This window comes from Enhydra lutris, unplaced genomic scaffold (genome assembly GCF_002288905.1).
Source record: "Enhydra lutris kenyoni isolate GAN:26980312 unplaced genomic scaffold, ASM228890v2 scaffoldscaffold82, whole genome shotgun sequence".
Classification (NCBI taxonomy): Eukaryota; Metazoa; Chordata; class Mammalia; order Carnivora; family Mustelidae; genus Enhydra; species Enhydra lutris.
The window spans coordinates 202,031-216,795 of NW_019154166.1; the positions used below are offsets into that span (position 1 = coordinate 202,031).

General features: G+C 50.9%; 1 protein-coding gene across 1 annotated transcript in view; it reads right to left on the reverse strand.

The window, feature by feature from the left end:
• Window positions 1-14,765, reverse strand: part of LOC111161074 (ubiquitin conjugating enzyme E2 G1) — a 99,287-nt gene that overhangs the window by 7,866 nt on the left and 76,656 nt on the right. Inside the window, exons 3-5 of the mRNA XM_022524550.1 lie at window positions 13,271-13,368; window positions 8,156-8,334; window positions 4,997-5,118 (exon numbers count right to left, since the gene is read on the reverse strand). Of these exons, the coding sequence (XP_022380258.1) occupies window positions 5,032-5,118; window positions 8,156-8,334; window positions 13,271-13,368 (364 nt within the window). The 3' untranslated portion in view covers window positions 4,997-5,031. The remainder of the gene's footprint in view (window positions 1-4,996; window positions 5,119-8,155; window positions 8,335-13,270; window positions 13,369-14,765) is intronic.

Consider the following 14,765-nt stretch of genomic DNA (forward strand, 5'->3'; position numbering starts at 1 on the left):
GGTCTCGACTAACCAGTGGAGACAATATGCAACCCCCCCCACTTGTGCTTTTCACTTTCTCTCAAATAAAATCTTTTTTAAAAAATACTGTGTTAAGCCAGAGGATTTTAGGTAATTTCGAACACAGCACTAGAGACTACAACAATCCCTCTGGCCTTAAGGCAGAGCAGTGGACAGAGTCTTGCCATCTGGTGGCCCAGATGTGGTCCCGCTGCTCGTCCAAGGGATGGGAGGGTTCACTCCTCCCCCGTGTCCTCTCTTCCTTCCATCCTGTACCTGAGGCCATTGAGGTCTTCACGGAGGACAAGGTACAAATACCAAGAAAAAGCTCAATAAGGAGACACATACGACAGGACCCCAGTTCTAGGAGACATCCAAGGAACCAAACTCCTAGACGGGGCCTGACGGAGGGACTGGAGAGCGAGAAAAGCGCTTCTGTCAGGAGGAGGGTCTGTTGTACACCAGGGCCGGTAAGAAGTGGGAAGAGGGCAAACCCACGTTTTTTAAAAAGTGGAATAACGTCCGCATCAAGTTCTTGAATGGCGATACTTCTATCTGTAGAAAGCACACGTTGCGGGTCTGGACGTAGACTTTTTAGAACAATTTTAAATCTATGTTTGATTCACCGCCGGAGTTATATTTCACATCTACAGTCTATGGCGGGACGGAAGCTGCCGAGGACACGCAGAAACCGCATGGTGACGAGCCACCAAGAGAACCAGGACTTTATGAAGAGCCTGAGGGGCAAGCCCACCCGCCATGCCTGCGGCCAGGCCTCAGGCTCCTGAGACGTAGCCTCCCGCAGGACCGTGACATGAGGTCAAGGGCACATGAGGGTCACGCAGGCACCTGAGTCCGACAGCAGCATACCACGCTCCATGCGTTGGGGGCAGGGGTAGGGAGCACCACACAGACCTGCTTTTAGAAGGCCTGAGTTGGGGCGCCTGGGAGGTTCAGTGGGTTAAGCCTCTGCCTTCGGCTCAGGTCATGATCTCAGGGTCCTGGGATCAAGCCCCACATCGGGCTCTCTGCTCAGCGGGGAGACTGCCCCCCCCCCCCCCCCCCTGCCCCTCTGCCTATTTGTGACCTGATTTGTCAAATAAATAAATAATCTTTAGAAGGCCAGAGTTAAGTCATGGATTTTGATGCAAATTTTTTTAAGTCCAATTTTCAAATGGTTTCACTCTCAGTTAATCCAGAGATGACTGGGCTCAGGTGCTTACTGTAGGAACATGGTAACAAGAGGAGTAAGAAAACACTCGTCTGTGACTGGGAGTTAGGGCCCTGAGCGCTGTCAGGCTTGGGCGGGGGAGCATCTGTTGGAAGAGCAACTGCTTCATGAGAGGAGGGGCCGAGACGGGCCTTGTCCCAGCACGTGGCAGAACGAGGAGACGTGTGCCAGGGCCCGGGTGTGGAAACTAGCTCTCTCCCAGCCGCCACTCCAACACTCCCCAAGTGACGGGGAGATGCATCCCAGAGGGAGAAGAGCTACAGGAACAAAGGGGAACAACTAGGAATGTCTGACACACAACAGGGCTGGGGACTTGCACGCTGCTCAGGCAGGTCTGCATTAATATGTGTCGATCAGCGTTTCCCAAGGAACGTCCGTCGATGCCCAGGGGTGAGCCAAACGGTCCTCCCGGTGAGCTCTGAACTGACAAGATATTAACTCCTTCATTCAGTTCTTACCAACGTAAGACACACATACTTCAAGCATGATCCTTTTTACACAAAAGCCTGAGCTTAAATAGTAACTACAGTGATCATTCATACAACTGGTGTATTAACTTTTTTTGAAATTCTGCTCTATCGAGGACTCCGGCTGCCAGGCCCTCTGCGGCGACACAGAGCCGTCACAATGCACCTGGCGGACAGGCAACACCCGGGGGTGTTCTGCTACTGGCCCACATCAGTCACTGCTTCCTTCTTCTCTCACGGAGGCTCTCGGTCCAGTGCCCTCATCCCCAGTGTATCATATTTTCACTTAACCTGTTCTAGACCATCAGGTATTTTGAATCAACATTATTTCCTGCCTCCATCTTTCTGATGAGTGGACTTTGCTCTTGATAAGTATGAACACGTGTGTGGTTTTTTTTTTTTTTTTTAAGATTTATTTGTTTGACAGAGAGAGAGAGATCACAAGTAGGCAGAGAAGCAGGCAGAGAGAGAGAGGCAGAAGCAGGCTTCCTGCTGAGCAGAGAGCCCGATGCGGGGCTCAGTCCCAGGATCCTGGGATCATGACCTGAGCTGAAGGCAGAGGCTTAACCCACTGAGCCACCCAGGCACCCAAACACATGCGTGTTATGAGCGGATATAAACTAACGGTAATCCCGCTAGCAAAGGAAAGTATAAAATTCCTTACAGAATTTGTCTGTGGCCCCTCATTAGTATGTATGTATGTATTTAATTTGAAATATACTATCAAGGTAAATATAATAAAGTTCTTGGTTATTTCTTAAATCTACTAAGTAGTTTATGAGATGGAATCGCATGTGTACTTGGGCTTCAGTATCTACAGTTCTTTCACCGTCCAACCCGTCTCTGACTGGGAGACCGTGTGGGAAGAGACCCCTAGGATGTGGCCACACACACGCAAGCACCAACTCAAGGAACAGGGAGGACAACTGGCACGGTGGGGCGTCCAGGACAAGCACCTGGACGAAGGACCAGCAGGAACACCCACAGTCCCCGCAGACCGAGATGCGGTCCAGGAAGAACGGCAGGAAGCAGGGACCACGGAGTAGATGGGAGTTAAGGGTGAGATAAGGACACGAGGACAGGATTACTAACAAAGCATAAGCAGGCTGGACAAGGACAAGCTGCTGGAAAGCCACGGGTCACTGCTATCCTCGGTCGCAACAGAAAGGAGGGCTGACGGTCAGTGTTTCCGGTTATTATGAGGAGACCAGAAACCAGGGATCTCAAACACGGAAACAGGACAAGTGGTAGGCAGACTCAGTCTTTCTTCTGATGTGCACCTTTGCATTTGATACAGTCATCACAGAAATAATAAAAATTAAAACAACATGAAGCTAGTTTAGGGATAAGACAGGCCAACTCACAGAACACATTCAGCTCAGAAACAGATGAACACACACCTGGACATGGAATTTCCTAGGACAACTGACCCTGAGGTCAGGGGATACAGAACCTGCCAACAACAGACGTGGCCCGCGGTTTCCGCCCGGGGTGCAGACACAGCCGGGCACTGCATGCCCAGCAATTCCAGAGCTTAAACACAGATACCAACGGGAAAACCATAGAACCTTCACCAGACAAGATGCAACGCGAGTCTTCTGGTGTCAGAGAAGAAGCTAGAACACAAAACCTAGCTCCGTGCAGGAGAGTTCTAATGCTGCTGCATTAAGATTAAGAATCTCTGTTCATCGGGGCGTCTGGGTGGCTCGGTTGAGCGTGCTTCTGGACATCGGCTCAGGTCATGAGCTTGGGGTCATGATGAGCCTTGTATTGGGCTCCGTGCCCAGTGCCATCTGCTTGAGACTCTGTCCCCCTGCTTCCTCTGCCCCTCCGCTGGCTTCGGTGCACACACACTCTCTCTCTCAAAAAATCTGTTCATCCGGAGGGTCCACAAAGAAAGGGAACTGACCAGGGGACAAGTCCAGAGCTAACAGAACAGCCCAAAGAACAGGAATTTCACAAACAGCCAAACACATGAAATGACCGTCAGCAGCGCCGGCCACACCCGTCAGAGCAAGGGCTCGCCCACCCGCTTCCAGATGGAAAACTTCAGAGAATGCAGGGGCGGCTCCGGAGTAAATGGAAACCTTATCCTTGTGAAAAGGAGTGAAAATAGATGCAGAACTCTGGTGACAACTTGGTGTTATCCACTCAAAGTGACGTGCACAGACCCCAACTCAGTAACCCCACTCCCACGCACACAGCCGGAGAGCTCTCCTCACGAATGTGCACCAAGAAACAAGCTGGCCACGCCTGCTCTGGCAGGGACACAAAGCGGACACGCGGCTGAGACCTCTCCCCACACCAGAAGACAACTGCAGTCAGCAGCGAGGGCAAGACGGTGACTCAGCGACTGAGGTCTCACGTGACAGTGACAACAGATGGTACAACCAGACTCCACACAGGCCAGTGACAGGACGAGTCCCGGAGCAGCGCGCACGGCAGCTCCACGCACGGCGTTCAGAGACCAAGGGCACACTCTTTAGGACGGACCAACCGGATGAAGGGACAGCAGAAAACCGTGGTGAGCCCAGAACTGGGCGTGGGAGAGGAGGCTGGGGCAGAGGGGAGCGCGGGGTAAAACGGGCGGCAAGTCCAGGATGACTCGTGATCCTTTACAAGTCCTAAATAATTTTATCACCCCAACATTTAAAAAAAAAGAAAAAAAGGAAGAAAAGAAACCAAATAACTAAAATGTCACACATTTGGTCAGCGGTCCCCACCGCGTGCCCATCTATCCTGGACTCCCTACTGGGCGCAATAAAAGCCTCCGGACACAGTGTACAACCCGAGAGAGAACTGTCCTACTGGCCCTAGTAGTAATAAACAGGGAGATAAAGACCAACGAAAACACGGAAAGTAGCGGCGTCTGGGTGGCTCAGTCAGTTAAGCATCTGCCTTTGGCTCAGGTCATGATCCCACAGTCCTGGGATCGAGTCCCCCATCGGTCTCCCTGCTCAACAGGGAGTCTACTTCTCCCTCTGCCTCTGTGCTCACTTGCTCTCTCTCTCTGCCTGTCTCTCAAATAAATGAATAAAAGCTTAAAAAGAAATTAAGAAAACATGGAAGATAGATGTTTAATGGTCTTGCCAGTTCATTACAAAATACGATCTTCCTTTAAAAAAAATTAGGAAATGAAAATTCATATCATCCTTAAAAACAACAGACCACTGGACACTCCCACTAAAAAATGAAGCTAGTGAAATCAGGCAAGTCAAATATCCAAATCACACAATTCCCAAAAAATGCATATGCCATTTATCATAAGGCAAAGAGTAGGACTTTAAAATGAACTCACCCTGAAATAATGAAGTTATAGCTGTTGAACAAATGTCACTCGAAAGCAGTCTCTTGGCTTTTTCTTACACAGCGGGCAACTTTCCTTTTGAATTCTCCATTTCTGTCTTCCCTCCACTCTTTCTGTAGATACAAAAGTAACATGAAGTGACTTTATCCAAGCTCTTCTTAAAATCTCAAATACTAGTTATAATTTTGAATGTATCACTTTGGCAACGTGCACATTTTTAAAACGCTGAAAAGCTGGTAAGTCGGAAAAAACAGTCAAATACTTTTGCCAGACTCTCCTGCGACGTAAGAGCAGAAATCACTCACACAAGTCACCTGTGCAGGCGCGATTCTCCTAAAGAATGAACTCCATGAAGAACACAGACCGTTCTCATTACTGGAAAAGGTGGTCGCGCCTTACACGTTAGCTCTTCAGACCCCGGGAAGGGCTGCGGGCTCCCTCCGGAGGCTCCAGAAATTAGAGCCGACATGAAAGGCGAAATTTCTTCCGGAAGACCAAAAGCAGACGGCAGAGGCATGAAGCATGCAGCAGAGTACAAAGGTCTCTGTGGAACCAGAGCAAGGAGGGGCAGGGCCGACTGAGCAGCAGGCAGAGTTTAGACCATCACTGAGATGCAGGACTGGACACAGGACCCAGCTCAACAGTTTGGCGTTTTCCTCCCGCCTACATCCAAAAGCCTAACGCTCTCCTGAAACCGTGACGACCGTTACGATGCACAGACACGCACATATATGAAGAGCTCTCGGCACAGGGCCACTAGTGGGGAGCAGAGGACGGAACTGCCTCTCAGCCTGGGACTCAGGTGGGCTCGGGCCCTCACACCTGAGCTGAGTAGGCGCTCTGCGCGTGCACGTGCTCTCCTGGACCTGTGTGTCCGGTCGTCTGGGGTCACGCACACGGCACTGTGCAGAAAGCCCGCGAGTTCTGGCGCAGTCTTCAAAATACAAAAGAAACACAAAAGAAAACACTGGCCTCAGAGAATGACCAGAATTTAACTTTGAAAATTTTAATCAGAACTCTCACGAGATAGACCTATTAACTTCGTCAAACAGTGACAAGATTCAATGAAAAAGATACTCAATGCAGAAAAGAACAAGCTACTTCAAATTAAGAGTAACAGCACCAAAATGAGCATCCACCAGGGACTAGAGTCACCAGCCGCGGAGGTGAACCCGAACACAAGAGTCCGTGCAGGCAGCAGCTGCGCACCAGAGAAGCAGCGAGAACTTACTCCAGTAAGAACTTGATGAAAAACAAGAGGAGAGAACGCTGCACGCGAGCTGAAGCCCTGCGAATACACGCTGACCCCAGGAGGCCCCCCACCACCCAGCCGCAGCTATGCCCCCTGTGGGCTCAGCTGTCTCCTGGCCGACCCCGGACTGTCCAGGAGCAGACAGTCCCCCATCGGACATAACAGCAGGTCAACAGCAGCCTCAGACCACATTGCCGGCTGAGTTGCTCGCCCCGCGGGCACGTGACCCCGTCACACCCTCACAAGTAGGGCGCACGCAGGACACCAAGGTACTGAGAGCCCCACGGTCCCACGACTTTCATCACAGTGCACCATCCTAACTGCCCTATTTCATTACCAGTTACGGCTGTAAACCTCTCACTGAGCCCAACTCATAAACTAGACTTCATCATGTGTATGTACCTATAGGAGAAATCCTAATGCAGATAGGGTTTGGTACTCATCACTGCTTTCAGGCATCCGCCAGGGGTCTCGGAACACACCCCTCACAGAGAAGGGGGGATACTGTACAGGAATGAAAAAATCTTAAACTCTACACAACACGAAATTCCGAAGACCAAGAATCAGAAAAGAATCTGAAGGGAACAGGGAAAACAGAGGAAGAAAGGAAAGGTCACCCATAAATGCAGAAGAGTCAGCCACGCAACCACTTCCTTGTCAGCAACAATAAATGTGAAAAGATGAATTCTGTAGAAATTTGCATTCCTCCTCCAGAATTCTACAAACTGTCACTTAAGGGTAAGGGCAGGATAAACCCTTCCAGACAGGTAAGGACTCAGGTCTTCATTCCCACCCAGCCTTCCTAAAGCACGACTCTCAGAGGAGGTACAAAAACAGGAAGAAGTCAACCCAGAAAAAGGAACTGGGATCCAGGAAACAGAAGAGCAGGAAGGGCAAGTCCAAGGAAGGCAGCTGCGCAGCAGCTGAGCCAACCTAACTCGGAGCCCACAGGTGGAGGGGGTCCAGGAGAGGGAGCGCCAAGAAAAATGCGGGTTTCCTGGAGTAGCTTTCGCTGACTGAGAGGTCAGAAAAGCAAACAGAAAACCTATGAAAATATGGCAAGGTGTACAATGCAAGAATGAAAGGTAAATGAAACCGTGACTTAATTAGGAGACGACTGACTGGTTATGCCAGCAAGGGCGGCGATGGCTTTCTAGCAACAACCGGCCTGGCTCTGCACGGCCCATGGGGTGCAGATCTGAGTCCTGTCTGCACGGCTCAGTTTCACACCGCATCAGGCCAGGACGGCCCTGGGATCCAGCCCCGAGTCGGGCTCTCTGCTCAGTGGGGAGCCTGCTTCCTCCTCTCTCTCTCTGCCTACTTGTGATCTCTCTGTCAAATAAGTAAAATCTTAAAAAAAAAAAAAAAAAAAAAAAACCCTACATGAACACAAAATAAAATGAAATGTGGGTTTCCCAGATTCTGGATTTAAAAAAAAGAGAAAAAAAGAAAAAAAACCAGGTATGAGGAACAATACTGGAGCACACACCCGTGCATGGGACAGTATTATTGGAGGCAGACTTGTGCTGAGGTTACAAGGAAGGATGCCCGTGCTCTCAGGAGAGGCCACGAAAGTACGTACACGTGGACAGCTAGGGCATCGACAGACTCGTCAAACAGGTTAGGGGAAAACAACATCTCCACAGCCGGTGAATCTCAGGGGAAGAGTGTTTATAGCTATGAAAGACAGGTTCCTCACTCCTAGAAGATGAGGTTCGAGTATTTAGGGGTAAAGCTCAGTTACATCTGTAACTATTTTTGTGCAGATTGAGGAGAAACTTAACTGTATATAAATCGATCTGCAGACAGACAGACACACACACACACACACACACACACACACAGTCGTCATCAAGTGTGGGGGAAGGGGAGGGGAGGTTCGGGCGTGACCACCTTACCGCAGCATCAACGTTAGCAGGTGAGTCTCCGTTAGGGTCTGCCAGCATTGAAATGACACTAATCATGATGGTTTCCACAGTGTGAATAGGGAGCCAGCGTTCCTCTGGCTTTTCATAACCGTATTTATCTTCCCCGGGCTCATGAAGAATGGAAATGCATACATCACCATTTTTATCAACTGCAAAATTAGAGAGTAAGAGTCCTGTTTAAAGTATTTAAAATAACAAAACAAAAAAAAGTATTTAAAATAACATGGTTACACATAAAGTACCTATTACAAACATGGCCCTGGCTCCCACCGTCCTTTATAAAACACTGAATATATACAGAAGACGATTTCCGAAATGGAACCTGTTCACCGTTCAGGAAGACCGCAGGTTTTACCAAACAGGACGCACGGGTCGGAGCCAACAGACACAGACGTGGTCTTCCCCACTTGTGCAGGACTCCGAGACAGCCGGCCCACCGACGGAATCTAGCATTTACATGCAGTGAAGACAATCTTTGTACATAAAGTGCACCATCCAAACACCAGAACCGAGTCTCTGTGTAACGACGGCCTAGACTCCCCACTAACTCACGGACCTAAATGGGTGAGAGTCAAACATCCAGAGACTCTCCTAAGAAACCAATGACAAGTAACCTCATAATGTACTTTTCAAATCACAGGAAGGCAAACTTACATTTTCAGGGAAAGAAGTGCATTCAAATTTACAAAAGGAACATATCATATTGCCAGTGAAAATACATCAACATAAATGAAATTCATGAGGCATTTTTTCCATAAAACTAGGATTTAAAATCCAAGTCACAAATTAATTGTTGGTCAAAACAAAGGTGAGCTTCAACTCCATCAGCTCACTTTCACCACACAAACACTCCTTATTGCTCAAACTACCAGAATCAGCACAAATCTCTTATGGTGAAGTTTGCTCCACTGCAAAATACAAAATAATAGTAAAATAAAGTATGCTTACTTAGAAAATGTAAGAGAAGACAAAAAAGTAAAGAAACTTTGGTGTAAAAAGTCAATCAAATGTCCAAATCCCATAAATAATCAATGGCAATATGTATGTCTGTTTCATTCCTAACCTCCTACCTAAAGTCTAACAGATTTTTAAAAAACATTTTATGTAATTATTTGGCAGAGAGAGAGCAAATGAGAGAGCGCGCACAAGCAGGGGGAGAGGCAGGCAGAGGGAGAGGGAGAAGCAGGCTCCCTGCGGAGCTCCATCCCAGGATGCTGGGAGCATGACCGGAGCTGAAAGCAGACCTCCAGCCGGCTGAGCCCCCAGGTGCCCCAGATCTGTGTATCATTCTCAAGGTTATTTTTCATCTCCTGACTTGGGCACTTTCCTGGCTGTTAAAAACTCTGGGGAAGCCGAGCCGGGGTCTGCACACACTGCTGCTCCCCGACAAAACCCTTCCCAAGTGTGTACTGGGCACTCGGGCATACAAGCATAGATGGTTGACAGCCCCATGCACTGTGGGCTCGTCTGGGCTCCTCTTCCCAGCGCCCCCCCCCATAAAATCTGCTGCATGCAGTCACTAGATCAAGAGGCAAGAAAACTAACAGGCTGTGAGCACACTGCGAAGTCCAACACGAAATGCTGTTATCATCTTCTTTAGATAACCTCCTCACGCTTTACTTAAAGAGGAATTTTTCCAAGTCATTTTCTTTGAAAACACGGAATTAAATGTTTCTATGAAACTCTATCAGAGAGAGAGAGAATCAACGTAACATCTACTTTCCTTCATTGGAAATTACTGTCATAATCTAGCATCATTAAATGTTTAACCTTGAGTCCTTTCATTTTAAACGTAATTTTTTTTAAAATGAAAGGGTTCTTAGGCTTCAGACCTATTATCAAATTACAGTTTAAAATGTGAAGGACGGGAGGGGCATCTGGGTGGCTCAGTGGATTAAGCATCTGACTCTTGGTTTCAGCTCAGGTTATGAGTTGAGTCGTGAGATGGAGCCTCATGTTGGGCTTTGGGCTCAATGGGCATTCTGCTGGAGATTCTCTCCCTCTCCCACTAAAATAAATAAATGAGTCTTTAAATAAAAAGATGAAAAATAATCTGGTTTTTCTAAATGCTTTTGGGGGTGAAATTTCTCTAAGTATAGAAAATACGTGTATTTCCTCTGGTGCAATGTCCGTTCTTATTCTTCACTCATTTATAGACTCAAATGTCTATTTTTCTTGGCAAACTGCTCCCTTAATTTTCCGCACGGAACTTCCGCGGCTACTTTAAGGCCCCAACCGCGGTCTTCTCCCCGCCCTCGGTGGCACGAGGCTCACTTGCCAGCCCTACTCTGCATTCAGTTGCAACATTTATCTGTACTCTTCAGGCCGGGGTGCCTGTGAAATTTTCTAATTTTCTCATTCTTGCCCCTAACACCCAGCAAATAGCTAATACTGTTTCTTTTAAGCCGCTCACAAGTGTCGACTCCACTCACGGCGTCGGGAGTTTCCGTCCCGTCTTCTAAACCCGGCCCCCGCACGCAGCTGGCCACCAGCCTCGCGTCCACCAGCAAACCTTGTGTACCTCCCAGGGAACCCCCGAAGCTGTGCGTCGGAAATGACAGAAACCAGCGGACCCCAGCCCCTCCAGCCGCCCATGGCACGGTGTCCTCTCTCCCTTTCTCTCGTCGCCTCGCCGGAAACTGGCTTCCCCCCTACCAGGAGCCACCACTGCTCAGGAAACGGTCTGCACAACCCTCTCCGCGGTGCTCGCCGCATCTCCCTTCCTGGGTCACAACGACGGACCCCAGCAAGGATGGCGCCCTCGGCCTCCACGACCACTTCTTGGCGGGCTGCGGCCGACCTCACGCGCTGCCGTCCTTAGTCCGGCCTCCGGGACGCTCCCGCTCGGCAGCACTCGCCGGTTCTCTTGTGGGAGAGAACTCGTTCTCCCATCACAGTGCTCCCGGGCCCCTCTGCTGAGCTGTCCTGACGGGACCACGCGGTGGTGAGGGTGCCGAGCACGGTGACCTCAGACACGCCCCCATCACCCTGACGCGGGTCACTGCCAAGGCCCTACCCTCACGTTCACCCAACGAAGCAGACAGGCCAGGACGCCTCGAGGGAACTCCGGCGTTGCCAGGGGCTCCGTGAGTGAAGCCTCCGCCTTCGGCTCAGGTCATGATCTCAGGGTCCTGGGATCCAGCCCCACATCGGGCTCTCTGCTCCGCGGGGAGCCTGCTTCCCCCTCTCTCTCTGCCTGACTCTCTGCCTGCTTGTGATCTCTGTCAAATAAATAAATAAAATCTTTAAAAAAAAAAAAAGAAAACGAAAAAGAAAAGAAAAGAAAAGAAAACGGAGCACACGGAAGCCACACACGGCTAGTCGCACCTCAGAACCCCGTTCCCAGCTGCCGCGCGCGGGGACAGAGCCACACGACCCGGCGTCTCGCGCGCTCACAGAGCAGCGAACCGTCGCCGCGATCCGCCCCGACTGCGCGTCAGCCGGAGAGAAGGCGCGTCCGCGTTCGTGCTCTCTGCCCGGACCCCGCGCCTTTCCTCGAGCCGCGGCAGCACGACCCGACCTCCTCGCTCCAGGCCTGCCCGGGCATCACGCCCCGCTGGGCTCCTGGGACCGGCTCCACGAGCGACGGCTTCTCCCTAGCGAACGTGCGGCTGAGGGGAGCGGGTTCCCCTCGTGCGACGACACGCCCCGCTATCCGCGCCGCGGGCTGTCAGGAACGCGGCTGCCGGGACAGCTCCAGGCAGGCGCTCTGCGGGCGCGTGTCCAACGCTGTGGCTTCTCCGCTCGGCCCCAGCGGCTGCGCCCCGTGCCAGAGGCACAGGAGCCGTGCCTGCGAGCGTCCCCGCCGACACCCGCGCGTCCCACCCACACCTGCTTCCCGGCTCGTGTCTGCGGCGCTCTCCGCGCCGCGTCACCTGGTAGGTCGCGCTCGGTTCTGCAGGGCCGCAGCGGGCGGGCTGTCGGCGCCACGCTCCGCCCTCACGGCCGCCCCACGCCTGCCGGCACCCGAGCCGGAGAACGAGCCTCCCTTCCCGCCATGCCTCTGCGTTCGGGCGTCCATGGCGCTCGCCGCAGCTCCCCGGCGGCAGGTCCCCGCAGGAGACAGTCACGACCGACGGCCACGCAGCAGCAGCGTCCCCTTGGCGGCCTGGCCGCCCTCACAGGGGCCGCGGCTCCGCACTCGGCGACCCCGCAGCAGCCCGCAGGACGCCCCGCCGGCGGCGCCCCCGCCCACCCTCTCTGCGGTCGGCTGTTCTGTCACTGGCCGCTCGCCTCCGCTCCCCTGGGGCCTGAAGCGTGAACATCCCCTCGACCCGACCACACACCCCGCGTCAGCCGCCGTTCTCCTGCCGGAGCAGCCACGCCGCGGGCACCCCCCGCCCCAGCAGCCTTCCCCACGGCCGGCAGCCACGTGCCGCCCGGGCTCCCATCCGCTCCTCCAGCAGCCGCACCCCGCCTGCGGAGACGCCTGGGCTCCAGCACACAAAACAAGGCCAAAGTCTGAGGAGAATGCGCATCAACACATTAACCCAGCCTAACCTCTGGCTCGTAAAGTGGGTTTTAAATGGGGACACGTCTTTGGGCAAAAATATTCAGCGCCACCACATCTCAGGCACAGCAGGACTGGGCGCTTTCCAGAGCTTCCAACACACAGTGCGCATCTCATCTGACCCTGCCGGTCACTGACGAGGTGGGCAGGACGTTCCCTGCTTAGCAGCTGGTCTAGGAAAAAAGTTAGGAGCTGCCCATGGTCTAAGAGTGAAGATGAGAAATATAAATTTTAAAACCAGGTGTGGTTACTCCTGTGCTCTCTGTAATACCAATGAGTCACCTAAGACCTTGGAAATTATCTCAGTTACAAGAGCTGTACTCGGGTCAAGTATCACCAAGTAACTTGCCTCTAGTTTGGAACATCAGGATTCTCAAAAGGAGTTGAAAACGAAGTAATAAGTATTTTTATATGATCTCTATTCCTCCTGCTGTTCTAAACAAACTAATACAAGGCCATGTGCATCATGAACACAGTGAACGTCACCGAGAACTACATCTTTCTTACTGACCTTGGAAACCTCAGTGACAGGCCACCACATTAGCAAACGTAAAAGTAAAACTTGATAAACTTACCGTTTGGGTGCCAGATCTCTGTAATGAATTTCATTTTAGGAGGCCGGAGGGGATAATCTTTTGGGAAAGTGAGATGAGCCTTAAAAACACCACCTTCACTGGAAGAAAAACAAAAACAAGTTCTTGCCTGTAAGTTCCCACGTATCAAAGGACAATTATCAGACAAACATGAAGCCATGTGCAAGTGCTGACACTAGAGATGAACTGAATTAATAATCTGGATTTCAAGCAGATCGCCAACTCACACACTCACATCTGCTACCCTACCCGACTCCCACCCAGCCAGGAAAATGAAAGAAACAGTTGGCTGGAAACCGGCGTCCATATCAGGTCACATGACTACTGTGCTAACAACCTTTATCACGTCCCATGGCACTTACATCAAAGTCCAGAGGCTTAACGTTGCCCATCAGCTCTCCCTGCTGACCTCCAACCACCACCATTCCCCCCATTCCAGCCCGTCTTCTCTGTTCTTCAAGCACAATAAGCTCTTTTTCACTCAGAACTTACACACATTTTGTTTGTTCCCTGTGTGGAAAGAGATGCTGACCTTCCACTCATCCATTCATCTATTCATCTCATCATTTAACAAATATTTCTTCAGCCTCTACACGTCAGACACTAGCAGTGAACGAGGTATAAAGTCTCTCAAGGAGTTTGTATTCCAGTGACCTCCCAAAGCAGTGCCGTCCAATGCAGCTTTCTGCGTACTGAAGACATCCTGAGTCATACTGTCCAAGGTGGTAGCCACCAGGCCCTTGAAACAGGGCTGGTGCAACTGAGGAACTCAATTTTTAATTTTTTAGAAAGATGTATTTATTTATTTGAGACCAAGAGAGAGAGACAGTGCTTATATAGGGAAGGGGAAGAGGGAGAGAGAGAATCTCAAGCAGACTCCCCACTGAGCACAGAGCCCAGTGTGGGGCTTGATCTCATGACCCTGAGATCATGACCTGAGCCAAAAGCAAGAGCCAGTCACTCAACCAAATGCACCACCCAGGGGCCCTTGAATGTTTAATTTTATGTAATTTAACAGCACATATGGCCAGTAACTGCTATATTCGTGCAGTCTTAGGTGAATGCCACTTAGGAACTGTACTTGAAGAACTGTCAAAGCAGTACGAGTCATACTGTGTCAACAACAAACACCAATGAGATCAAGTCAGCCTCATGGGGCATATGACTGAGTTCCTGCGTTATGTCAGTACTAACCATTTCCTAAGCCTGAAATACTCTTCTCCCCTTGTCCTCATTTACAACTCGGCTTTGGGGCGCCTGAGTGGCTCCCCAGAGTTGGTTAAGCATCGGCCTTTGGCTCAGATCATGATTCCGGGGTCCTGGGATCAAGCCCCACATCAGGCTCCCTGCTTGGCAGGGAGTCTGCTTCTCCCTCTCCCGCTGCTCCTCCCCTGCTCTGTTAACTCACTGGCTCATAGGAGTAAGATCTTAGAGAGAGACTCAGCTTCAACATTACCTTTTGAGACTTCACTGGATT